The sequence below is a fragment of the Drosophila kikkawai genome, chromosome 2R, assembly GCF_030179895.1.
Source record: "Drosophila kikkawai strain 14028-0561.14 chromosome 2R, DkikHiC1v2, whole genome shotgun sequence".
Taxonomy (NCBI): Eukaryota; Metazoa; Arthropoda; class Insecta; order Diptera; family Drosophilidae; genus Drosophila; species Drosophila kikkawai.
Window position 1 is genome coordinate 6,337,921 of NC_091729.1, and position 27,702 is coordinate 6,365,622.

The 27,702-nt window shown below is 38.6% G+C and overlaps 4 protein-coding genes across 4 annotated transcripts in view; 1 reads left to right on the plus strand and 3 right to left on the minus strand.

Moving 5' to 3' along the window:
* Positions 1 to 2,850: 2,850 nt before the first annotated feature.
* LOC108081469 (uncharacterized) lies at positions 2,851 to 3,628 on the minus strand. Its single transcript, XM_017176661.3, has 2 exons — positions 3,003 to 3,628; positions 2,851 to 2,947 (listed from the first exon to the last, which is right to left on the minus strand). The coding sequence occupies exons 1-2, from the start codon at positions 3,342 to 3,344 to the stop codon at positions 2,939 to 2,941; spliced, it is 351 nt and encodes a 116-aa protein (XP_017032150.3). The 5' UTR covers positions 3,345 to 3,628; the 3' UTR covers positions 2,851 to 2,938.
* On the minus strand, positions 3,482 to 4,301 carry LOC138928087 (uncharacterized). Its single transcript, XM_070284371.1, has 2 exons — positions 3,642 to 4,301; positions 3,482 to 3,547 (listed from the first exon to the last, which is right to left on the minus strand). The coding sequence occupies exons 1-2, from the start codon at positions 4,299 to 4,301 to the stop codon at positions 3,482 to 3,484; spliced, it is 726 nt and encodes a 241-aa protein (XP_070140472.1).
* Positions 4,302 to 4,712: 411 nt separating this feature from the next.
* Positions 4,713 to 27,702, plus strand: part of LOC108081464 (protein CNPPD1) — a 31,458-nt gene continuing 8,468 nt past the window's right edge. Inside the window, exons 1-2 of the mRNA XM_070283558.1 lie at positions 4,713 to 4,881; positions 5,363 to 5,379. Of these exons, the coding sequence (XP_070139659.1) occupies positions 4,872 to 4,881; positions 5,363 to 5,379 (27 nt within the window). The 5' untranslated portion in view covers positions 4,713 to 4,871. The remainder of the gene's footprint in view (positions 4,882 to 5,362; positions 5,380 to 27,702) is intronic.
* Positions 5,607 to 26,767, minus strand: Cht10 (Chitinase 10). Its single transcript, XM_017176660.2, has 8 exons — positions 26,679 to 26,767; positions 15,500 to 15,556; positions 11,813 to 15,424; positions 11,559 to 11,744; positions 10,409 to 10,688; positions 8,952 to 10,340; positions 8,688 to 8,889; positions 5,607 to 7,058 (listed from the first exon to the last, which is right to left on the minus strand). The coding sequence occupies exons 2-8, from the start codon at positions 15,530 to 15,532 to the stop codon at positions 5,687 to 5,689; spliced, it is 7,074 nt and encodes a 2,357-aa protein (XP_017032149.1). The 5' UTR covers positions 15,533 to 15,556; positions 26,679 to 26,767; the 3' UTR covers positions 5,607 to 5,686.

Consider the following 27,702-nt stretch of genomic DNA (forward strand, 5'->3'; position numbering starts at 1 on the left):
TCTTCATCTTCTAAGTTTTTCCTAATCTTTCCTTTCTCTTCTTCATCTTCCAATCTTTCCTTTAGCTCGTCACATGTTTCTCCTCTCTGTGTTATCCCAAATTATGTTTCACTAGGACATAGCTTAATGCTATTATGCATCGTATTATTCATCGAATACTCAACCTTTTCCATAACTCTATCCCAATGTAAACCCTTTTCCGGTTCTATCAGTTTTGCTATCATGGGTCCTAAACTCCTATTTATTCGTTCAACTTGACCATTTGCCTGAGGCGAGCCCGTCGCAATTTTTATGTGCTTAACGTTACTATCTTCCATAAACTCTGTAAACTCAGACGATGTAAAACAACTGCCTCGATCCGATATTATACATTTCGGTCTACTGTACGCTCGAAAATAGTCTTTTAACGCATTTATCACCTCTTTTGTATTCGTCGTTTTTGTTGTGTACAACCTAACGAACTTTGTGAAAGCATCTACCACCACAAATATATGTTTTTTCAATCTGCTGCTATCTACCGGTCCATAATGGTCTATATGAATGATCTCAAAAGGCTTATTGCCTTTGGGTATGCTATGTAAGTGTCCGTCTCCTTTACCCACTTTCGGAGAATAAGCTATGCACTTTAAACAATTATGAATATGCTCTACTACTTTGTCCTTCATGTTTGGAAACCAGTAGCGTTTCCCAATAACATCTAACATTTTATCCCTCCCAATATGACCCATTTCGTCATGGTATTTGTATAGCACGTGTTCCTCCATTCGATTCGGTACATAAAATAATAATCGGTTGTCATTACTTTTCCTATAAATTACTCCATTTCTCATTTCGTATATCTTATGCTCGCTGCTTTCTAACATTTTCCTAATTTCTTGAACCTTTGCATCTTTTGATTGACAAATTACTAAATTTGTTTCGAATGTATTTGTCTCCACTATCATTATGTTGTTGCATCTGCTTAATGCATCTACATGCTGCATTTGTTTGCCTGATCTATGCTTTAATTCATAGTCGAACTCTTGCAATTCTAGAGCCCACCGTGCTATTCTTGGGTTTAACTCAATCTTATTGAGCGTTAACGTTAAAGAGTTGCAGTCTGTTACAATTTTAAAACGTTTGCCTAGTAAATATATTCTAAACCTTCTTAACGCGTAAATTATGGCTAAAGTCTCTAACTCGAAACTATGATACTTTGCTTCTGTTGCAGTCGATCTTTTTGAGAAATAGAAAATAGGATGCAATTTGTTGTCCTCTTTTTTCTGAAGAAGCACAGCTCCAAATCCTAAAGCGCTTGCATCACAGTGAAGCTCAACATCATCTCTGTAGTCGTATATCGCTAAAACTGGCGCTTCCATTAATTTCGCCTTTAACAACGAAAAACAATCCAATTCTTCTGCTTCGAACTTAAAAACTCTATCTTTTCTCAACAAATCATACAACGGTTTCGCTAATATCGAAAAATCCTTAATGAATCGCCGTAAATACGAGCAAAGACCTAAAAAACTTTGAACTGCTTGCACCTTGCCTGGAACCGGAAAATTTTGTATCGCTTCTAACCCTTTACTGTCAGCCTTAATCCCATCATTCGAAATCAGAAAACCTAAATATTTAACCTTGTCTTGTAAAAATTTGCATTTGTCCATTCTCAACTCTAATTTATTTTCTACTAGCCTTCTAAATACATCTACTAAAACTTCTAAATGTTCTTCTAAACTTTTGCTTGCCACTAAAATATCGTCCATATATATGATCACCTTCTTTTGCCTTATCATGTCCGAAAATATGTCATTAACGAATCTCTGAAATACCTGCGGAGCTGTTTTTAAGCCCATCGGCATCCGCAAAAACTCAAATTGCCCCAATGGGGTGGTAAAAGACGTAAATTTTACTGACTCTTTGTTAACAAATACATGAAAATAGCCATTCTTAAGGTCTAATTTCGTAAACACAGATTTTCCTACTAAATTATCCAAAAGGTCATCAATCAATGGTATCGGATACTTATCCTTTGACATTATTTTGTTCAATCTTCTAAAATCGATACAAAGTCTCAGTTCCCCCGACTTCTTCTTCACTAATACAATAGGAGAAGCATACTCCGATTTACTAGGTTGAATAATTCCATCTCTAATGTATTCTTCTAACATTTTTAACAGTGCTTCTTTTTCACTATATGACAGTCTCCTCGGTGCGCAACTAAATGGTTTCGAGTTTTCCAACACTATGTTCATTTCACATTTTATTTTCGGATTCTCAGGTCGCTTGACTTGAACATAATGTGTCTCTAACAACTTAATAAACTTCTCTCGATCCTTGTAGCTAATTTTTTCACCAATAATAAAGCAACTTTCCTTTTCATCATCCTCTAAAATATTAATATTCATCATTTCTCTTGTGAAATCGTCCCTATTATTTCCTAAAGTCTCTTCTAAAATTTTGCTTTCGAACCTTTCTTCTTCTAAAATCTCATTTCCTAAACCTTTTCTCAAAATTTCACTTTCTAAACTTTCTCCTAACATTTCATTTTCTAAACTTTCTTCTAACATTTCATTTTCTAAACTTTCTTGCTCACATTCTTCATCCGCTTCCTTAGGTTCCTTAGTGTCATTCAATAAACTAATATTTGTCTTATTATCAATTTGGGTTTCAATTCTCTCAACGGTGATCATTTTTAAAGTTTCTAAATTAATTTTCAGATTACAAGCCTCCATAAAGTCCCTACCCAGCACAATATTACAGCTCATTGAATCGTTAGCCACAGCAATTAAATTAAAATAAATCTTTATTTCTTCTTTCATTACATAACATAACATTTTTCCATAACTTCTTAGTATGCTTTTATTTATTCCATAATATAGCTCTTCATGAGGCTCTAATCTAATATTTTTGGGTACATAAGAAAATTTTATCAAAGATACTGGGCTTCCTGAATCGATCAAGCATTCTGTAATAATTGGCTGGTTAGAGTTTTCATAAACAAAAATTTTAAACAATCTTACGTAATTATTTGCCGCATCCTTCTTGTTTTGGGGGCACTTGCTGATCATGTGATCCATCGCCCCACATCCATAGCAAGACCCAGGAGTCCTCTTCGATTTGATGCAGTCTCGAGCCCAGTGCCCTTTACCGTTGCAGTTATAGCAACGCGTCTCCTTGATCGCCAGCTCATCCTTCGCGTTGTGCATCTTCTTCTCTCCAGCAGCTCTTACCGGCAACATTATGTTGGCAAATGCTTTAAGCATCCTTCCTGGGTTCTCGAAACACTGAAGCTTGGCCTGATTGCGTAGATTTATCGCCGGAATGCCAACAATAAGTCCGTCCAGCAGTTCGTCATCTTCCATGTTGACTTCTCGTGCCAGCCTGCGTTTTTCTTCGAAATAGACTGCAAACTTCTCAGTTGGCTTCCATAGCCGCGCCTCAAATTTGCGTCTCAACTCTGCTTTCGACTCGTTGCCACCAAACGCAAAAAGTAACTGGTCTACCAGCTCACTCGTCGATTCTCCGAACCGGGTTGCATCTGCGTGTAGCCACTGCAACGCGCTGCCTTTCAGTTTTCCAATCAGCAAAACTCTACTCTGGGTGTCCGTTAGCTTATACAATCTGGCAACATTCTCCCATTGGGAGACCCAGGCACGAACAGACATGTTTTCCGAAAAATCCAATAGGATTTCCTTTGCCAAGCCAAATCCGGCTGACGAAAAATCGTCTCGAACGCCTCTTCCACTGTTAGCGTCGCTGCTGCCGTTTTGCCCGTTGTCGTTTCGTCCGAAATTTCCAGAATTCTCGCTGGCGTCTCTTTCATTCCTCTCTGCCTCATTCGCTTCGCTTCGCTCGCCATCTCTTTCGCTCCTACGGACATCATCTGCCGCACCGTTGCTACGCTCGCCATCTCTTTCGCACACTTCGCCGTTATGCTCAGACATGTCGTTTCTGGCGCCGCTTGGTCGCGCGTCGCTTGTTCTCGAACTGACGCTGTCGATCTGCTGCTGAAGATTCTCGAGAACCTTCCTTGCCTTCTCGATTTCCCGATGCAGCTCCTCCATAGTTGCCATGCCACGAGCCAGTTCCGTCCGATTCTGCTTCACTCGCTTCTCCACCGCTGCCCCTTCCGCCTCTTCGTCCAGAATTTCTTGCTCCTCCTCCACCTGGTTCATCATTGGAGCACTACCTCGGCTTTCGGGTGGAATCGCACATATCCGGGAGTACAGATCAGCTTTTGACCCCTTCGTCGACAAGTTTAAACACTCTAGCCATCTTTTCAGCTGAGCCACCGTCACTTCATTAATGTCCAAATCCATTATAGTTATTTTTAGTTGGCGTGCACAAAAAAATTTTTTCCTCGATCCCACTTCTGAGATTGTGGCCGTATGTTATTATTTATTAGTTTCTTTTATTTATGCTTATAATTTCGTATTAAATGTTTCTTATATTATTTTACAGTTCTCTTTCTTGCTTTTTGTTCACGATCTACGTCTTCTCTTTTCAACTTCTCCAAAAACAGTGATCTCTCACTCTCAGGCCGCGTGCCTTTCAACCCCCGAAATTCATAAGCAGCGCTCTCTGAGAGAGAGAGTAACCTGCTCTCTCAGAGAGCGTAGCCCAACAATCGTGTGACCAGATCATAATAACATCAACTGGCCTGCTACAGCATTAAGTTTAAGTGTAAGCATTTACTGTAATACTTTTATAGCAACATAGTAGTTGGTGCATAAAATCTCCGACATAGGAAAAAATTACAAATTAGGTACATTTTCCTGAGTTTAGCAATTATTTGTCAGTGAATGAATGCCAAGCTGAGACTAATACTGAAAGCAAGAAAATAATAGAAGGAGCAGCGCACAAGGAACGGCCAGCTACTTAATAGCAGAATGTATTTAAAAACGTAAAAATAGCCTGGATTACCGCGTACATAAGCTTCGGTAATGAATACACAAGAAAAGACTAGTGGCGGCTGGAATCTTCGCTGAGAGCTGGCCATCAAAGGGGGGAAATTAAATCTTTGGCAGCCATGAAAATCAATCAATCAATCAGAATGCAAGAAGTCCCTAAAAAATCTTGCTGAATACAACACGATATAAATTCTTTGGGACCCGAGAAATGATGAAATACAGGAAGCGAACACACGAAATCACAGATTTTGGCCGAATTTCGACACGAATCGAACTAAAGAGCAAATATCCAACAGAAAACGGGATATCAGCAGGTCGCAGCCGTCACTAAAGATAATTAAGCGATCGTAACGTGAGGGTTTTCTATAGCGCAGCTGCAGAAGTTGCAAAGCAACAACGGAGCGGTAAACCAGAGGATCCGCTCTGCTTCTCTCCAGCTGAACGGTTACGTAATTTCAGTGCCTAACATCTGGATTCACTAAAAAATGTAAGAAAGCTAAATATATCGGCAATTCTAAAATTTTGTATCAGCTCAAGTTGGTACTGAGGGGATACGATTACCACAGCATATTGCGAATCAAAATTAAAATGAGGGCCAGTTCTAACTGGACCATCTAGCAAGAGCCTCACCACTTATACCCACCTACCATATCTAAATGTAAATGTTATTACTTTAAAAGTCAAATTTTTATATTAAATATATGTTTAATCGGAGTATAAGTGCAAGCTTATGTATAAAACTAGCAGGCTTAAGACGTGAGAATTAATGGCGACCTTAATTAATATATAGTTTATTAAGTGCAGTCGTTGGCCCTTTGCCCTGGAATGCCACGCAGCTCCTGGTTAAGTGTTCGTAACAATGGATATTTTCCACAACCACAGTGACCGCGGAAGTCGTCTAGATCAAGTGCCCATATCATACCACCGCCCAGCTTCAGACGCCTCACAAACTGCGCCTTTCGCCGAATGTCCTCGACGTCGTCATAGGAGACCCATTGGTTTCCTCTGTAGGTATATGGTCCGATGCGACCATCTTCGTCTCTTACCACGGTCCATCCTCCATTTCCAATTTTTTCGCAAATCTCATAGTACGCAAGGAATCCACTTGCGCGGGTATATGTGCCGGCTTGCCCAGGCCCTATAGATTTGTCATTTAAAGCTCTGTTTTTCTGGTCAGCTAGCGAGAAAGTCTGGCCGTACAGGGGCATGCCCATAATTAGCTTGCTTGCAGAAGTGCCCTGGTCAAGCCAATAGTGGATACTGAAGTTTCCATTAAAGTATGGATTTTCGTCGCCATCCATATAATATAGCGGGGCTACGTGCCCAGTCTTCTTATCCCAGTGTCCATGAAAGTCATACGTCATCACGGAAATCCAGTCAAAATACCGCGATAATGTCGGTACATCGTAGCCAGCATCAACTACCGTCTTACTAGGGGAAACCGCCGCTGAAAGTAATAGGCCCTTTGGCTCGAAGGCCATGTACAATTCTTTTACTAAATCTACGAATCCCTTTTTTTCCAATTGAGCGCCCTTGGAACAGTCAACCTGCCAGCACACTGGATACTCCCAGTCCAAGTCTAGGCCCTCAAAGCCAAACTTTTCTAAAAAGCGTAGGACGCTTGTAATAAAGCGTAATCGGGCTTGGGGATCAAGAACAAGGCGCGCATACTTGCTGCCTAGAGAGTCGTTCCATCCGCCGATAGCCACAGTCACGCGAAGGCCTTTTTTCTTGTACTCCACCACCCGCTTGTAAAACTGATTATCGATGTCAGCCCATGAATCGTGCGTCTTAATTGTCAATGAGTGACTGTCGAGTACTGCGAATCCATAAATAATATGGGTACATAAGTTGGAGTCGATGTCCTCGGGTACGTACTTTCCCTGGCCTGATCGGTACCATGCCCAGTTGGTAAAGTAGCAAATAACTTTGGGGGCTACGACACTACTTTGCGACAAAGAAGCTACTGTTGGCTTTGGACCTGTAGTGGGATTCTTGTTAGACGGGCTCAGTGGTTTATTAGTTGAACTGGGATTTGAGCCGTCGTTGGTGGGCTTCGGGCGTTGTTCTAATAGCGTTTGGGTAAATTGATCCGCCAGTACTGTGCAGTTAGATTTATTTGGCCAGTCGCAGTTGTTCTTGTTCCAATGCAGACCTGAAGGGCACCTGAAAATAATCATTTTAAAAAACAAAGAATGAAGTAAAGTAAAGGGTGAGCGTTAGTTTTCTTGTTTTACATTGAAATATTACTTATCTACAAAGGTGCTGACTACTTTTAATAATCCTTTATAGTAGGAATGTTGGAAATATAAAAATATCAATAAATCGATATTTTTTCTCTTAAAAAATATCAAAAATAGGCGATAATGATATTTGTTTGAGATGATATTTCCGATATTTTATGTTTGGTCAATCTTAAGCCAGAAAGTGAAAAAGACGGATGTGCTTAAAATGAGTTCGGTTTTTCTAATATGGTTACTGCTAAAAGTATCAGAAAAGAGGTTGAGTTTAAGATTTGCTGAATAACATACTGATGAAAGCTACTATGCTTGATCTTCGTTTCAAAAAAACGTATGCCTCTTCACGTAAAAAATGTCACCGATGAAATTATTAAGCAGATGGTTGAAAATCAACAAACATAAACACTGCCTTCGTCTGAACGAGAAATGGATTGCGGAGAAGAGGACATGGTCGCTTTAAGCATACAGGAAAGTTTTCTAGATCTGTACAACAGAACTATAGAACTTTGAGACTCTGTTATCAAGAGTTTTGAAAGAAAGAAAGCAGCTTTTCTTTAGTATGCCATTTTGTAGTTGCGAAACAAATCCTATGGAATTCTGGATCTCACAAATGTCAACTATGCTCATGCTAGCGAAGGTGGCATTAAGTTGCCTGATCACGCCTGGTAGTTCGGTTTCATCTAAACGGTTTGCTTCTGCCATAAAGTGCGTTGTTTGTGACTCCCGTAGTCGTATGATAGACCAGCATGTAACCGAACGAGTTTTTCTAAAATCATTAAAAACATATTTGTATTAAATAAAACCACTCAATGGTCTATACCATATCCTTCATAATGTTATTATTTTTCTATACCAAGGATCGTAAATAAGAGTTGCTTGAGAGCGGGTATAATATTTGTTTTTTTTAAGTTCGATGATTTCTATTCACTTTATAAATTAAAAACAGTCTATTATGTCTCAAATAGATCTTATTTGCTGTTAATTGTTTATGAAATCAAATATAACGATTTTTAGGCTCAAAATTTACCCAAATTTTCAGAAACAGGAAATCGTTATCGTTATATAATCGTTAAACATTAAAAAATATCAATAAAAATCGATATATCGATATTTTACGATATTTTTAAATATCGAGTGATATTTTTTTAACATCAAATATCATCAATACGATCTTTTTAAAAAAAACCAACAACCCTACTTTGGGAGGTTTCAAGAAGGCGGTTTTGAGGGGTCGATAATTGAGTCACCCATTGGGCACGACAGCGGCACATTCGAAATTCAGATATTTCTTGCAGTTATCCGACTTCGCTTTAAGGTCTTGTAACGTGAATATAGAATTGACGAACTCTTTGTACGATAAAATAAAACCAAACTATTTTTATCGAAAACCAGTATTTTAGCATAAAAACAAAAACTGTTATTTAAATTTAACGAATTTTTTAAGGGCTAACATAGCGGAAGGTTTTTAATAAAAACCAACTTTTCCACATGAAACATTCACCTACCACATGATTGATTTTTGCTGCAAGCAAATATCATCTCAATTATTACATACCGGTGCTCCACTAATTCTCCATATTGGCAGATATAGTATTTATTGCAGTCTGTTTCATGGGCGATATAGTTTTTTCCGTCACAATCCAAGTCAGAGTTCGGTTGGTCAGGATTGGGTTTGGTCCAAGTTTCTGGTTGTGCAAAAGGAACAACGTCTGTACCAGTGGCTAAAGTAGGTTTCGAGGATATCCTATCGCTGCCAACTGCGGGATTTATGGGTTTTCATAACATATAGTGATGATGATTATTCATAGCAATTACTTACTCATTGTCGATTCGCTCTTTTCAAGCACACACTTCGGATGCGGGCCCATATATCCGCGCAGTACACGGTTAATAGTTTTTAACAAAGGGTACGATTCGCAGCCGCAGTTGTTCTTGAAGTCATCTAGATCCAATGCCCATATCATAGCCCCTCCCAGACCCATTGCCTTCACGTACTCGCTTTTGTGTCGAATCATTGGTGCATCATCAAAGGAGACCCACTGATCTCGCGAATAGGCGTATGGGCCAATCCGGCCTCTAGCGTCTCGTACAACATTCCACCCTCTCTGGCGGATATATAAGCAAATCTCATAATACGCTAGAAAACCTCTAGCCCTGGTCGCCTCTCCAGCCTCGCCACCACCATAGGTGGGAGCATTTAGACTGTGTTCATTGGCCTGTGCTAGAGAAAAGGACTGTCCATACATAGGCATTCCCATGACGAGCTTATGCCGGTCGGCTCCATTCGATATCCAGTAGTTTACGGAGAAGTTTGCGTTAAACGTGGCCGTTCCGTCGGGGTGCTCGTACATGGGGGCTACGTGACCCGTCTGCTTGTCCCATTGCCCGTGGTAGTCGTAGGTCATTATGGCAATCCAGTCGAAGTACTTCGATAGCTCAGCCACATCGTATCCGGCGTCGATTACCTTTTTGTTAGGTGAAACTGCTGCGGATAGTAGGAGGTTCTTGGGCCTGAAAGCCTGGGACAGTTCCCTAACTAGTGCGGTAAATCCTTGTTTCTCATCGTCTGTTCCCTTTTTACAATCTACCTGCCAGCAAACCGGGTACTCCCAATCAAGGTCGAGTCCGTCGAAACCATATTTTTCAATGAAGTCGATGACATGTCGAATAAACCGCTCTCGGGCCTGCGCGTTTCTCACCAGTCGGGCATATTTATCGCCAGCAGAGTCATTCCACCCACCGATAGCCACAGTGACTTTTACTCCCCTTTTTCGATAGGCCACGACCCTCTCGTAGAATTTGTTGTCCAGATCGGCCCAAGAGTCATGTGGTTGAATGGTAAGCTTGTCCCTGCTTAGAACAGCAAAGCCGTAAATTATGTGGGTGCACAGATCTGGGTCGATATCTTCAGGTACGAACTTACCGCCCCCCTGGCGGTACCAAGCCCAGTTGGTAAAGTAGCAGACTACTTTAAAGCGTGTCGATCCACCAGTATCAGTGGTCGGGATTTCGGCGGCTTCCATTTCAAAATTAGCTTCCTCAACGTTGCCTTCTTCGCCCCCATTAATGATTTCTTCAGCCATTTCCACCTCTTCTTGAGTTTCCTCAAGTTGGCCCTCCGTTTCGATCTCAATTGATGCATTTCCAACTTCTTCCGAAATGGCTTGTTCCTCCACAGACTCCTGATCAACAGAAGAAGCTGTACCAGCTATTGAGGTGAGATGAGATTTAAAACGAGTTAGAGAAATGCGAAATAATTTAAAAGGCTGAACTCACGGGTTGGTTCGTAACCACTTGGTGGTTCCTTAAGTACATCGTGGATCTCTCGTAGCAAGGGATGCACACCATCACCGCACCGATTGCGGAAGTCGTCGAGATCTAGAGCCCATACCATTCCACCGCCCAGGTTCAAAGCTCTAACGAGTTGCGATTTTTTCCGGATCATGGTTGGGTCATCAAAGGATACCCACTGTGTTCCCTTCCGCGCGTACGGACCCATTCGACCATGTTCATCTTGTACTACTTCCCAGCCTTGATGATTAATGCGATCGCAGATCTGTATATGTGTTAAATTGATAGAGTATTAAATCTCCATTTTGCGCGTCCAAATTTAAATATAAAACATCGTATACATCTTCGGGACGCCGAAGTTTGCATACCCTTGCAGTTTTTAAATTAAGTTTTTGAGAATCGAATTCTTTTATATGAAAAAAAAAAACATTACAGAAGAGATATAAAACAGTTTAAGGAAACAAAATATTTTTTTTTCTGATTTTTCTAGGGTTCCATATAAATTAACCGATCCTGCTATAAGCAGCATAAACAAAACATTCCAAACATTGAATGAATGGCACTACGGAAGGCTGCCAAAAAATTGGTCTATTTGTTTTACCATGGATTTTACCAAGATCTGACATTAATATTATCAAAAACAGTTAGCTGTCATTAAATTTCAATAAACAAAAAAAAAAAAACATTAAGGTCTTCTATTCGAAAATAAAATAATAACAAAACAATTTGGAAATTGGCTCTATAATTTCAATTTTTAGCTGAATGGTTTTATCGATGACAAAACTAATTTTTTGGATTTGATAATAAAAGAATATTAAAATTGAAGAGAATTAAATTTAAAAAGAAAACAATTTATGTGTAAAAACTTTTACGTGTGCATAGATCAAGCTACGCGATAAAAAAACTATTTTAAGGAAATTGGTCAACAACAAAACATAAGGCAAGATATGCAAGCTTAAAGGCTGAATCTTAATGATGCATGAAATCTTGCATAATGATCACCGATCGTACGCGTTCTGCAGAACTATCGATAAAAATCCATCAGTAGTCACCGTCATGTTCAGCTGAACGCAACCTATGTATTACAGATCTTTGACACTTCCTATTATACCGAATTATCTTATATGCTAATTACCTCATAGTAAGCAAGAAATCCGGCAGCTTTAGTAAATTCGCCAGCCTGACCGGGTCCTGGAGCTTTGGCATTTAGTCCATTGTTGCTGGCATTCTCTAAAGTAAATGATTGCCCGTAAAGAGGCATACCCATAACAATTTTTCTTGAGGGGGCTCCTTTTTCGATCCAATAGTTTAAGGAGAAGTTCTGTAGGGTATCATATAATATATTTACATTGAAACATAAAGTATTCAGAAATCCAATAAAATACCTACCGCATTAAAGTAATCAAAGTCATCGTCAGGATGATAATAAAGGGGTGCCACATGACCAGTTTTCTTATCCCATTGCCCATGAAAATCATATGTCATTACTGCAATCCAATCAAAATAACGAGCCAGTTCTGGGACGTTGTATCCAGCATCAATAATCTTCTTGCTAGGCGAAACCGCCGTGGATAACAAAAGTCCACGCGGGCGGAATGCTAGGGAGAGCTCTCGAACCCATGCGGTGAATCCCTCCTTTTCCTCTGCAAATCCTTTATTACATTCTGTTTGCCAGCATACCGGGTATTCCCAGTCTAGGTCTAGTCCCTCGAAGCCATATTTGTTGATAAATTCTAGAGCATGATTGATAAATCGAGCCCGTGCCATCGGACTCCGCACTAGCCGGCTGTACTTGTCGCCCTGGGAATCATTCCAGCCGCCGAGTGCCAGGCTCACCTTGATACCCTTTCTCTTCAGCCCGGTCACTCTTGTATAAAAGTTATTGTCAATGTCCGCCCACGAATCATGAGTACGCAGAATTAGTTCGGAGTAGTCTAATACCGCGAACCCGTACACCACGTGCGTACATAGATCTGTGTTAATGTCATCTGGCGTATAGCGACCTAAGCCCTTGCGATACCAGGCCCAGTTGGTAAAGTAGCATACTACCTTATAGTAACCATCTAGCGGCTCTAGCACTGGTTTGTCGGTGGGGTACGTGGGACGTGGAGTGGTGGTCGGTTTCTGGGTAGTAGGAGCTGGCTTTGCTAGTGCTGGAGGCATCATGTTTACTCCTCCTCCCACACTGCCAATGGAATCCTGACTGCACTTGGCGGCTGCCGGCCAGTCGCAGTTCCCGATTTCTGTGTTGTAGTGCAGGCCCGGTGGACAATCTCCCGCCTGTAGACGGTTCCACAAACAGAATAGATACTTGGAGCAGTCACCAGGATAAGGGACACGCTCCTCTCCGTTGCATGGGTCCTCCTCGCTAGATCTAGTGTCCTGAATAATTCTTAAGTATCTCTTACTTGTCACGCACTGTACATTTTTGGGCCAGTCACAGGTCTTACGGATAGCATCCCAGTGCAAATCTCCACCGCACTCGTTTGGCGCTAAGACTCCATTGACGCATATATAGTACTTCGCGCAGTTCCTGTGGGTATAGTATTCGCCTTCATTGCACCTTGCCGATGGTGAAGGCCGAGGCCGGCGTGTCGTACGGTTCGGCGGCTTAGTCTGGACATTACCTGTAACCTGTACTTGCGGCGTAGGCCTTGTTGGCTTCTTATTAGGCTTTGAAGGCTTGTTGGGTTTTTTGGAAGTTTTATTAGGGTGAACTGTACTTGTTTCCTGATTTTGAATCGATAGGCATTTAGTGGACGAAGGCCAGTCGCAGCCCTTAGCATCATTGTTCCAGTGCAGGCCTCCGGGGCAAAATTGCTGGCGCATCTCTCCTTTAATAATGCATTGATAGTAGACGCTGCAATCCTTTAAATCTGGGTAAAACTCCCCGGGCTCGCAGTTGGAGGCTTGTACCACCGGAAAGGTGGCTTGCGCGGGTATCGTAGTATGTGCCGGTTTTGAGGTGGTCCTTGTTGGTTTGCTTGGTCTACTTGTCATTGTAGAGCTCCACCAGTTGGTGCTCGTTACTCTTTTGGTTGTACTTGTAAAGGGCGTCGGTTTTTTTGTAGTGAGAATTGGCGGGCTGGCCTCCCAGTTTGGCCTGAATGTTGTATGCTCATGGTTTTGCCCCGATCCCACAGAGCCATCGCTGCTAATGGTGGTCATTTGTGGTGGCAATGGGGTGCTCACTGGAGGTGGACGTGTACAGTCCTTTCGTGTGGGCTCTGACTCTGAATGTAATCGTCCAAGCCCCCGATTTATGGCCTTTAACAGTGGGTAGGACTCAGTACAGCAGTGGTTACGAAAGTCATCTAGGTCAATGGTCCACGCAGCTACTCCGGCAAAATGGTTTTTGACAGCATAGCGAGCCTTGGCCTCCACACTAGATGGGTCCTCATAACCTACCCACTGATCATTTAGCATAGCATACGGACCGGATCTTCTGTTGACATCCCGACCACTTAGCCACTTTAATGTACTGACACGGTGGCAAACTTCATAATATGAAAGCATTCCCGGCTGCTTTGTCGACTCCCCGGCTTCTCCGGGCCCTGTGGCTGGAACCCCTTCTCCGACCAGTTTTTGTCGACTTTGTTCTAGTGTGAAGCTTTGACCATAAAATGGTATGCTCAATACAAGCTTTTCTCGCACAGCACCCATTTTTATCAGCAGCTGCATTGTGTAGTCTGTGTTGTACTGCGGATATTTTTCTGACGATTGTCCGTAAAGCGGACTAACGTGCCCTGTCTGTCGCTCCCATGCTCCATGATAGTCGTAGGTCATCACTGTCATGTAATCTACTATTTCCGAAAGGGCCTTAAGTTCATAGGCCTCCGTTATAATCTCTTTATAGCCGGATATAGCTATTCCCAACTGAAGTTTTGGATTAACTCGCTGAAACTCATTTCGCAAATCACGAATTAACTTGGTTAGGTTAGGCTTGTCGCTGGCAGGTCCCTTGGAACAGTCGCTCTGCCAGCATTTTGGGTAATTCCAGTCCATGTGCAGACCGCTAAATCCGTGACGCTGTAGGAAGCCAACCGCGCTGGAAGCGAACACACGGCGCTTGATTTCATCACCGACCAGACGAGAGTACTTGTCACCACTAGAGTCCGTCCAACCTCCCAATGCAATCAGGACGGGTACTCCCAAAGAAATCACTCGGCGATAGTATTGGTTTTCCAAATCCACCCAGGGATCAAAATCGCGAATGGTAAGATAATCGGGGTCCAGAGAAGCGAACGAGTAGATGATGGCCGAGCAAAGCATCGGGTCGATATGTTCCGGTACAAAATGACCATCACCCTTTCGGTAGAATGCCCAGTTAGACATGTAGCAAAGAACCTTGGGGGCAACGTCAATTTTTTGTTTCTTTATCTGCGCCAGAGCTCCATATGCAGCTTCGGAGGTTTCCATTCCCAATTGTGCCAGCGCGCCATAGGTCTGTTGTTCCTTATAGCGGTCTAGTTCATCGATGTGCTCTAGCTGTTCAATATCCATTGCTTTTAAAAGCTGTTGATATGGAGAGCCAATCCGGTAAGGCTGTGGATGATATTCATCTGATGCTCCGGCAGCAATAAAAGCGGCATATTTATCGGAAACTGACCATGGATCCGGTTCTACCAGCTTCTCGGGCTTAATTTCAGTACCAACATCAGCATCTCTGACATGGCTTTCGACGTTTTCGTTATCACCGACATTTGGCACTGCTTCTACAGAATCGCGTATAAATGAACGTCGACTTGAAGCTATCCTTAACTGAGCAACAGTCCTTTCATTTAGCGTGGGAACACTTTCTACGGCTGAGCGGAGCGGCAAGAATGTATCGCCGAATGTGGGATGAAACCGACTTAAGGCTTCCCCATCATCTTCTAAAGGGATACTTTCTACTGCAGAGCGAACGAAGGCCGGTTTGTAACTTGGGGACACATGAATCTCTGGCGCATCAATGCGAATGTGTCCGATGACTGCTGATGCATAGAACATCATCCCGAGCATCTGTTTAAAAAATGTATATGTTTGATTAAGAGAAAATTGACTTATGATGTCGTATTTGTCACCAAGCTTACTCACCAGCAGTCTACAAAGCGTAGGAATCCTACGCATATTTTTTTGCAACTTTTCAACTTACTGAAAAGAAAAGAAAAGAAATAAAATAAAGGATTTATTTTAAGGTTTATGTGCATACTTTTAGGACTTTTTCTAAGTCGAACTTATGTTTCTTCCAAAGGTTTTGCGAGAAAAGAATAAGTCAAAATAAAGTGGTAGGTCTAAGATTATGTCAATATATATTTTTTTATATCAATAAGTACTTCCTTTAAAACAACTTTTCTATTTTTCAGTTTATTTATTGTTTTAAATCTACCCAGCAGTACCACATGTCAACAATAAGCCAAAATCATAACCGTTTAAAAAACTCTCGAACAATTAGTTTTGCAAAAATCGAAAAAAGCCATATTCGCAAAATTTTTAATTTGCATATTAATTATTAAAGGATTTTGAATTGAAAAGAATTGTAAGGGTAAAAGAAAGCTATATAGCAGACCATACATACGGAAAATATTGGCATTAAGTGTTTTTTCTTAGAAGGCCCCAGTTAAGTAGTTATTAATAAATAATAGAGTGTCGGCAAAATAATAAAGGGAAGAATAATTTCCTTAGGGAGTCACGACGCGGGATCCCCAATGCGTATGCTTGGCGTTGTAATCTCCTGCAGCTATGAAACGATCTCCAAGAGAGTTGTAAAAATCCATGAAATGACCTTCAGAGATTGTAAAGCGAGGTGGGCAGTAGACGACAACAGCAATGCAAAGGTTGCCGTTCCCTGGCTGCACTTTTATGGACGTAGCTTGCAAGTAATTTGTTGCAAACCTTTGGTGAAAATGTGGCATGGCGTCGATGTGGTTTTAATTTAAAAATTGTGTTAGTTCAAGTTTATGCCGTGAGACGCCGTTTGCATTCCACGTGGATATACGTAGATTATACATTGATTATTTCGACTGTTGTGCTACAAGCAACTGTATCACCATATTCTGATTCTGGACAAGCGTTTGCATGGGCGTTTTCATAAATGACATGAGTTCCATCATACTTTGTTGCATTGTCACCATCATAGATGCCAAGTTGTTTTGTGGCTGCCCTGGGCCTGTTGAGCGTTTACTGAGTAGAGCTTCAGCGTAGGAGATGCCCGTGGGGGCATTTAGCGGACCAAAAGAGGATCTGGCTGCGCCGTCCGTCCGTCCGTTCATCTGTCTGTCCGTTTCTACGCAAACTAGTCCCTCAGTTTTAAAGCTATCTAAATGAAACTTTGCATATAGTCTTCTATATACTCTCACTGCCATATATAATATGTCGGAACGGGCCGGATCGGACGACTATATCATATCGCTGCATACAAATGTTCGATAAATTTTTAGAAAAAAAATTAAAATGTAATGAAACTCTGTTTTGTGTGTTTTCAGCATTAAAATGTATAATATAAATATCAAAACCAATCTGCAAGGGTATACAAACTTCGATGTGCCAAAGTTAGCTTCCTTTCTTGTTTAGTTTTATTTTTGTTTGACTTGATCAAATACAACAATTTTGAACACAAAAAAAACTTTTTTTTTAATTTGGCTTTTCTGTTTTATTTTGGGATCATTTGGGAATTATTTGGGAAATATATTTGGGAGTTTTTTAATAACCTAAGGATTTCTGGACTATAATCGTGAAAAGGTCAACGCAACTTATAAGCACAGTGTAGTCGAACACATGGCAGGTAGCGATTTACCTGTACGAGCCCAAACAAAACTGCCGTTTTTTTAGTTTCGTTAACAGTTTATGAATATACATATCTTGACCATTAGTTTTATGGTTTTTGTGTCATATTATCTGAAAGTCGATGACAATGTTTAACTTTGAATCTTTGAATCATATCTTTTACAAAAAATCCAAAAAATCCTTGAACATACTTTTCTTACTTTTGCAACGCTATTTGTTCGAGAGGCGCTACTGTGCGACCGAGGGAAACCTTGACGTGTATAAAGTTCGCTTCAAGCAAATCGCTTGTACTTTTTGAGCTAACCAAATTATTTTAGTATTCGTTAGATTTTATAGCAATAATATATATATAATATAAGAATACATTTATATTTCTTGAGATTATAAATAAGTTCACATCGAAGACAGTTCTAATCGGATACATTTACCACCCACGTTGTAATATTGATTATAACAAAGTGTGACATGCGGGTTGTTTTCCAGGACTAACTAACTATTCAACGATACTGACTCAGAGCAAAGCAAAGAAGAGAAACAATTGCAGAGATTTTGGTTGAGCGCGATTAAAAGTTCTTTTAAGTTTCCCTATGTTTTGTTTACTTATTCATACCAAATAAATATTACTTCCACACTCTCTCCACAGTTCAGAAATGCGATAATATGAATTAGGTATGTGTAAGAGCCAGTAACAGTTGGTGAAATAATCGAGTAGTGAAATACCGATCTCTCTTGCAGCCTGGCAAACGGTGTTGCGCGTGGGTGCAAGATGGTTCGTGCAACCGATTTTGGTTGTGCGTACAAAGGAAAACAGTCAAAATAGCAGCACTCAAGGCAGATTAGTTGCGGTACCTGTTGAGAACGAGGAACTTAGGAGTTCTGGGCTGCAGAGCAGAACTGGTGCACAGACTAATGGAACCCGAAAATTCCAAAAACGTAAATATGCCATAAGAGAAATCAATCGCTGCACAGGCAGCTTCGATTTAATTTGCATTCATGTAGATTAATTTAAAAATCCTAGCCCTGGTAAAGAGGCGAGGAACAAAGCGATTTATGTGTATCAATGGGTCAAGAATTTTGAACTTCTAGCTATTTACACAAAGCTGAAGGGTCCTGCCAAAATCTGGGTCAATTCTTCGCAGGTTCTGCACACCGCCAACAATTTTTTATAAGAAAACTAATCATTTAGCGATGACGTTGCAGGAACCGATAGCTGATAGGGGATAGATTACCTCGATCGATTATTCAACGATTCTAATGCAGAGCGAAGAGAAAGAATTGCCATCCCATTAGAGATACATTTATCGTCAAATAATGCAAATTATGTGTTGGGAACACAAAGTTTACTAAATTCATGCCTAATGATTTCATTTGAGATGTGCTTCCCTCAACTGTATCAATAGAAACATGATGATGAAGTACAAAGAACGAAAAGAGAAAGACGTAATATTTGAAGCTCCGCAAAAAAAATTAAATTGCATAAGAAAGAACGGAATTCAATTGCTGAGTTCCTGTATATAACTCCAAAAAGTTGAGAAATAGAATAATTTTTGCATTTAAGACAGTGTGTCTTCTTAAAAACTGATAAAAATTAATTTATATAAAACCAAACCCAAATCAATAATACAAAAGTGAATGCAGCAGAAAACGAATTACACGGGCACTAGACAAAAAAAAAACGAATAAAACACTCAACTAAACCACAAAGCAATAAATGCGAAAGAGAAACAATAAAATCACTCAATTCAGGTAGTTGCAAATAACTCAACTAGCGTTGTAAGGTGACTTTCTAAGTTAAATATCTGAACAAAAAGTAGACTTTAGGTGTCTTTAGGATCTTTTTCAGAGACAAAAGACACAGAGCATACAGCTACCGTTTTCAAAACATTTTCTTTTGTACGTTCACCACACTTCTATCGAGAACTGATTTTTCATAAGTATTGAAAACGTTTTCCTAAAGCTGTACATTGTTTTATTTTTATGGTAATTTTTAATTTATTATGTACACTCTCGGTACACATTCGTCATTACGTGAACTTCCGGTCATTTCGGTTCTCTTGTTTAGCTGAAAACACTAGCTGCCGCAGAACGTAAATCGCCCCAAGCAGTGCAACTTAAAGCACCGCCACAGCAAAGACGACCCCATTTCTTTGCAAGTTTAGGGAATTGCAGGCAGGGCATTTTCTGCCAATCCAGACAGTGTTAAATTATTAATTTAAATAATAGCTCACTTTTTGGATTATTTTTTCTATTTTCGAACCTAGCAACTGGAGAAGAGCATCTCCCAAAAGATCTAATATCCTCTAGTAGAATCCACTGGGCTATAGACTCCTTTGCGAGGATAAAGGCACCAAGACTAGATAGAATATTCCCAGCCATGCTGCAGGTGACCAACGAGGTGATCACACCATGGCTCTACGCGATAAATACAGCTTGCTTAAGCATGGGCCATATACCTATCCAATGGAGGACCTCTCGGATTGTCTTCCTGCCCAAAGCAGGAAAGTGCAGCCATGTGAACCCCAAGGATTACAGTCCGATAAGCCTCACCTCATTTCTACTTAAAAAGCTGGAAAAGCTGCGGACTTATACATCAGGAACGATGTAGGACCAACGAGCATACCTACACGAAGGGTTAATCAGTGGAGACAGGACTACATTCGTTGGTAGCCACCATTGAGAAAGCCCTACACAATAAGGAATATGATCTCGGAGTGTTCGAGTACATATCCGGGGCATTCAACAGCGTTAGCACGGACGCAATAATGGATCGCCTAGAAGCGACCAACACGTTTAATTTTCATGGCGTTTCATGACTTTTCCTTAATTTTTTTGGTCACACTGATCCGGGTCGAAATATGTATAGCGATATAATTTGGAGTTAAGAAAATCTATGCACCTGAGATGCTGCCACATTTTTCACAGTTTTAATTCCGGTGGGCTCAATTACTTTTCTGGTAAATTTTGACCATTTAAGTATCTTTTATATTTTATAGCATGTTTCGTTTGATCCAACAATATGGCAGCCTTGGCTATAACCTTTTAACCGATAACATGGAACGTAAATAATGAGTATTTTTATTTTTTATTTTTATTTTTCAACATAAAAACCTATTTTTAAATAAATCAATTTTTTCTATTATCGTCAAAGATAATCAGTAGATTGGAGTAAAACAAATTGAAATATTTTAAGTAAAAATTATTTTTGATACAAAAAAAAATTTAACTCATTTTTGATGTTTTTTTTTTTGTGCTCAAAATAAAACTCAACCGTGAGTCACGAGTACCTTGATAGACTTTTCGCCAATATTATTTCATATTTTGTATAATGACCCCAAAGCTATCCTAGAATACAAATGTTTATAATTATTGATGCATGGTTTTCTTGGACCCAAAACACTTTTATAATTTTGTTAAGACTAAACGTAAACCCATTACTCATCCTTCCTCGCTCTCTTTTAAAAATACAACAGCAGATAATGATTAGGCAATTGACGATCTATTTGCTCAGTTTTTTCAAACCATTTACTCCAACTTAATAGACTCAAATCAGACTTATTCTTACATTACCCCCAAATCTTCAGTCCTACCATACCTTAACCGAAGGCTCTCTTCTTTTAAATCTTCATCGAGTTAAGCCAGTTTCTTTTTTGCCAGGTTCCGGCGGAATACCTGCCTTTGTGCTTAGGCATTGTGCCGACGCACAGTAGCGCCTTTTCTCATTAAAAAAAAAAAAATCATAACTTCAGAACTAAATAAGATAATCGAATAATTTAAACAGCATTTATTGTGCCACGCCCTGTGCAATTTTTTTACTTTATCCTTAAAAACCTCACACTGCCCCCTTGTTTTGAATGAATCAGGCCAAAAACTAAGTTGTCTAAGTTGTCGGCATTCGCAAAACAGTTCGAAAATATCATTACTGCTTAATTGCAGCACCTGTGCCTGACGTCCCGCAAGGAATTCATTTGGGTCCTCTATTGTCTACATCAGTTATTAATGATCTGCCCAAAGTTTTGACTAACTCCACTACTCATGTACGCTGACGACGTCAAACTTTGTGTGCAATATAAGGACGCTGCTTGCCAGTCAGACTTACAGACAGATTTTAACAATTTCCAAACATGGTGCGGCGTGAACTTATTAAACTTAAATGGCTCTAAATGCAAGCTAATAAAATTCTCCCGTGTCATTCATAAGCCAGAAAATTATACGCTGAATTGCTGCTCTTTGAAAATAATTAATATAGTTGATAAGCAGTGGTTGTAGGTGCTAGGACTTCCGACTTCTGCCAACTCACACGTGGTGTTCCTCAAGGATCAGTCTTGGGTCCATTATTGTTTTCTATGTATGTAAATGATTTGCCCAGTCTCTTGTCTGATTGTGAAGTCCATTTGTATGCAGACGATGTGCAAATATATGTTAGCAGTCCCATTAGGCAGTTAAATGTTTGTGTTAGTGTAAGTAATAATATGCTTAATGTAATTCATAAGTGGACAAGAGGTAATGGCTTGTGTATAAATCCTAGTAAATCAAAGTGTATAGTAATTGCCCGATTGATACAACGAACATTCCAAATCTAGCAATCAATGGCACGCTGATTCAATTTGAGCAGAGTGCAGTAAACTTAGGATTTACATTTAGTAACACCCTTAGCTGGAGCAAACATATATCCAAAGCTACAGGGCGAACATACGGTATGCTGAGGCATCTGTCATATTCCAAGACATTCCTCCCGATACAAATAAGGCTTTTAGTAGCCAGGGTAATTATAATACCAACTATGTTTTATGGAGTGGAAGTATTTGGACACTGTGACACACGCGATATGCACAAGCTGGCTGTAGCTTTGAACTCAATTGTACGGTATGTCTTTAATCTAAAACGACTTGACCATGTATCTCACTTGACTAATAAAATTCTTGACCTAAACTTGACCTCGTGGATTCGCTATAGGACTCTATTATATTTCCACAAAATTGTGATGTTTGACAAACTCAAATCTGCTACCTCAACTAGAACGAATAATTATATATGCCCAAGATATAATTCGCTGTGCTCGAATAGGCAATTCTTTACTAATGCTATCCGTCTGTGGAACAATATACCACATAGATATAAGACAATTAGGGACGCAACTCAGTTCAAAATCTCAAATTAAAGAATATTTAAGGTAAAATGTGATATAAGAATAAAACAATTGTTAACTAGAAGACATGTAGTAATACGTTATAGATATAAGTTCATATGTGTTAAAATTAAGTATATACTATTTCAAAATCTATGTGACTAGCGCTACAATTATAAGTGTAAACTTGCTGCTCTAGGATCATAATATAATAAAATATAAAATATAAATATTTGGGTGTCCGTCTCGATCTTAAACTTGACTTTATCAATCATATTTCGTGCATGGTGAATAAAGCCAGGGGTGTGCTTGGTTTCATTAAAAGTTCGTCGAAGGAATTCAATGACCCCTATGTTACAAAATCCTTATATACTTCACTTGTTTGTCCTATCTTAGAATATGGATCTTGCGTTTGGAGTCCATAGCAAACGCATATGTAGAATCGGTTAAAAAAACTTGTTACTTTTCGCTTTACACGGTTATACTAGTAGACTCCTATTAATTAACTTACTTACTTACTTTATCTAATCGTAGAACCATGCTAGGTATTATATTAATTGCTGGGTACTATATACTATACTAGATCCTTTATATCATAATTTTTGGACCACTGTAGAACGTCTTTTGGAACGTCTTTTAAAGTGCATGAACTTTTTAGAGTCCTTTGTGCAAATTACAATGATTTGTACACCATAAAATCTAATGTTGATAGTCTTCCTCAACAAAAAACATTAATCATAACCCACGGAGTACGCATGTAAGCAACCAATCCGGCAGCACGCCAGTAGTAGTTTCCTCGCATCCTTTTTTATTTATTTCCTTCGCGCCTACCAACACCTAACATGAACAAGCTTGGTGTAGCAAGGTCCACTTATGTTATGTACTGTACATAGTGCATAAACGTCTTGCAATAAAAAAAAAATAAATAAAATAAAATCATTACCATTTGATTTTTATAATATAACTTATAATGATTACGGTCCCTGATAAATATATAATTTTTTTTAATCTAAAATATAGTTCTTTCATACGATTTAAAAATAACTTCATTTCGATTATTTTGATTACTTTATTTTTAAGAAACAAACTTAAAATATGCTATGCATAAATATATATATTTTTACAAAAAAACGATTTTTCTATTAATTTTACGAAAATGGTTCGAATCTATAAAATCCAATTATAAACTGCAATCTTGCCGAAGTTAGCTTCCTTTCTTGTTGTTTTTAGTTTTTTAATTTCAGTCAGTTTGCAACGCAGGGAAGGAGACCTTTCCGACCCTATAAAGTATATATATTCTTGATCAGCATCAACAGCAGAGTCGATATAGCCATGTCCGTCTAGTCCCTCAGTTTTGAAGCTATCTGAATGAAACTTTGCATATAGTCTTCTATATACTCGCACTGCTATATATGTCGGAACGGGCCGGATCGGACGACTATATCATATAGCTGCCATACAAATTTTCAATATTTTAGCATCATTTTTGAGATATAGCCATTTTATATTATTCCAGAATTTTGTTTTTAATTTTATGAAAATCGGACGACTATATCATATAGCTGCCATAGGAACGATCGGGAAATTAATAGGAAAAAAAATTAAAACTTCGTTGTTTTTCAACGTATTTTCATCTACTCTTAAGATATGAGCTTTTGATATTATTTCAGAATTTTGGTAAAAGTTTTATGAAAATCGGACAACTATATCATGAAGCTGTCATAGAAGCGATCGGTAGATGTAAAGCTGGGAATGTAAAACTGTAACTGTCAAACAAAGGTATAGGTAAAATGTAATAAAACTCTGTTTTGTGTGTGTTTTCAGTATTTAAGTCTATAATATAAACATCAAAACCAATCTGCAAAGGTATACAAACTTCGGCGTGCCGAAGTTAGCTTCCTTTCTTGTTTATAATATTTTAAATTATTTGTTAAAATTATGTATTAAATTGAAGCTGAATTTTTCTTCTTCTTTTATTATTGTGTGGTAGGTTTTTTCATAACTTATGCATATATTAAACGTTGCAATGCCCGGATACTAGAAAATGTTTTAACTTACTTAAAAATTAAATAGTTAAAACAAACAAAAAATGTTCTTATTAGAACTAGAGAAAATAAATACTGAAAAAAACGTTACAAAAGAAGTGTTCTATAAAAAAGAACAGCTTATTAAAATAAAAGAGAACAAAATACGTAAATCATTGCATTTTTGTGATTTGTGCTTTAATAAAATAAATACATAATAAGAAAATTTAATTTAATTTTGAATGCAAATCTATTCCGTTGACACTAAGCTATTATACCCTTATAATCTATGAGTATCGGGTATAAAATGATTGGTTAAATCCATATCATTATCCTTTTTATATCTTGTCCGATTGCTGCACCAAATTAAAATTAGATGTAATGAAAATTATTAAAAAAAGATAAAAGAAAAAGTCATTTAAAACCATACGTTTCATTTTCATTTTTTTTTTTAATTCAAAACTGCGAAAACACCTCTATTATGTTGGCACCAGACCCGCGTAGTTTGTCACGTCTCACATATCTAAAGTATAAAATATAACTCAAGGAAAAGCGGTTCACATATAAAAATATGTAGTTAGGTCGTTCATAGTATGAAGGTTCGTCTTGCCCCGACCGAGCATTCTTTAATGACAATTCGGTAAACAAATTAATATTCAGATCGCTCCCACATCCAATACATGTATCGATATATTCAAGCCGTTTTTGTTATTGTATGTATAAGCGATTGTTCCAAAGACAAAAGAACCTTTTTTAAGTTTACATTTTCCCACTGCCTGTCAGACTTTCTATAACAAATTCTAAAATTAAGATTGTTTTGTTTTTATATTTTAATGGAGTCAGTTAAATTGATTATAATTTTATTCATCACTTTGTTTACATTTTCGATTGTACTTGCCGAATGAGAAGAGATAACAAGAAAGGAAGCTAACTTCGACACGCCGAATTTTGTATACCTTTGCAATTTGCAATTGGATCATTAAGAATCGAGCCACTCTGGTTAAGTGTATTAACTTAACTTAAAAAAAAATAAAGAGAAATATATAAAAGTTGTATATTTATACATATCATAAATAAAATGCTGAAAACATACACAAAGTTTCATAACATTTTACCTATACAATATATATATCTAGATATATCTCAAACTAGATGAGAATACTTTGGAAAACTACGAAGTTTTAAATTGTTTCTATTAATTTTCCGATCGTTCCTATGGCAGCTATAAAATATAGTCGTAAAATTTCGTAAAATTAACACCGAAATTCTGAAATAATAATAAATTGTCATATCTGAACAATTATGCAAAATATGTTGAAACACAACAAAGTTATAATTTTTTCTTCTAAAAATTTGTCGATCAATATGGCAGCTGTATGAAATAGTCGTCCGATCCGGCCCGTTCCGACATACATATATAGCAGTGAGAGTATATAGAAGACTATATGCAAAGTTTAATTCAGATAGCTTTAAAACTGAAGGACTAATTTGCGTAGAAATGGACAGGTGGACAGACGAGTATGGCTAGATGGACTCGGCTGTTGATGCTGATCAAGAATATATACACTTTATAGAATCGGAAATGTATCCTTCACTGCGTTGCAAACTGAAATTATAATACCCTGCAAGGGTATAAAAACAAAATATCTAAATCCGCTTATCAATTATTCAAGTCTGCCTTTTCGCAAATATTCCCTTTCTTTTTCCTTCAAATTGTTTTCGTTGTGCCAATTTCTGTTCTTCTTCGGCAAATATGCAAATCGCCTTAGAATTGGGTTAATAATTTGTTAACCGGTTTTCGTTGTTGTGGGAAGCCAATTGTTCTCTCCCTCCGGTCAGTGCACGATAACAAAATCCGATCTTATTTAAATAAAAAATGTAACCTACGGCAGCGGTGCGAAAAAAGACGTTGGACAAGTTTTGTAGTAATATTCTTGCATGCTCCAGAACGTTGGTAGAATAATTCGGGTTCTGGCTGCTTGGAGTTCATTGAACGCCATGAAGAGCAACTCAACCGGCTTTTTTGCCTCCTTCTGGATTGCGCAATATGCGTCTGTTTGGCTGGCTTTTTTCATAAAAAATTGGGAAGTATTAAAATTCCATTCAGATAGTATACTGATTAAGTCTATACCTATATATATTGAACTTTTGTGCCACTTTTAAAATCCTCAAAAATCTACTCAGGCTTGAAACTTATTAGCTCATTGGTATATTTCACATGCAATTCACGTTCTATCTGATTTTCAATTTAAACAAGTGATTATATACTTCACGTCTATAAGGTAACAACACAATTCAAAGAATGAAAATACCCACACCTGCACTTTCTTGATTCACTTACTCAGAACTCAAATCCTCCTCAGCGTTTACTTAAATAACTTCTTTAGGTGGGACGTGCTCAACCTCTAGCATGCGTGATCGAAACCCAACAGTCGGCGAACGAGTTGAGGACTCTTTTATTTATACTCGAAAAAGCCGAAAAAAAAACAAGTATGAATGCTAACGTCGAGTGCTCTCGACTGAAAGATACCCGTTACCGTACGCAGTGCGTGCTGCATTAAAAATCATACTTGGTTTTCAGAAACAATTTACTGTTTAAACTAATAGTTTTCTATGGCAGGTTTTAGACATAGTGATACAAAAACGTAAGAAAGGTACTATTAAGTTTATTTGACCGTAATGTACCGTAATACCGATAGTGAGCAAAAAGGCTTTACTTTTTTGTCTACCAATTTCAATGACTCGTATCCCTTTATAATATTTAGTAAAGCCTAGTACTCTGACGAGAAAAACCCGCTGTCTAAATTAGACAGCGGAATCGCTGTTTATTTCGCTACCGAGCTAGTGTGACCAAAAAAATTAAGGAAATTCCATGAAAATGTACTTTTTATGGCGTTTAAGGATTTTCCTTGGTCACCCTGGACAGCTGTTTGTAAAGCCTAGTACTCTGACGAGAAAAATCCGCTGTATAAATTTAGACAGCGGCCAAACTCCATATAAAAAAAACGGTGTCGAAAAAAAAGAAGAAGAACTTTTAGACACGTCGTTTTTTTCGGTACTCTGACGACGAAAATGAAGCCTGCGAAAATTGAATGGCGTTGCCAGATCAAGATAGTAAACAGCTGATATCGCGCTGTCTAAATAATTCATTTGATTTATTTAGACACCCCTAATGGAGGGAAAGTTGAAGGAAAAAGGTGGCATTGATAGGGACTGTCAAGGGGAAGCCTATAATATGGAATTTAACCCACAAAGGACATTTTAAGGCCATATTTATTAATATTTTTAATATTTTTTTTGAATATTTGTTTACAAACAGCTGTCCAGTGTGACAAAAGAAAATCCTTAAACGCCATAAAAAGTAA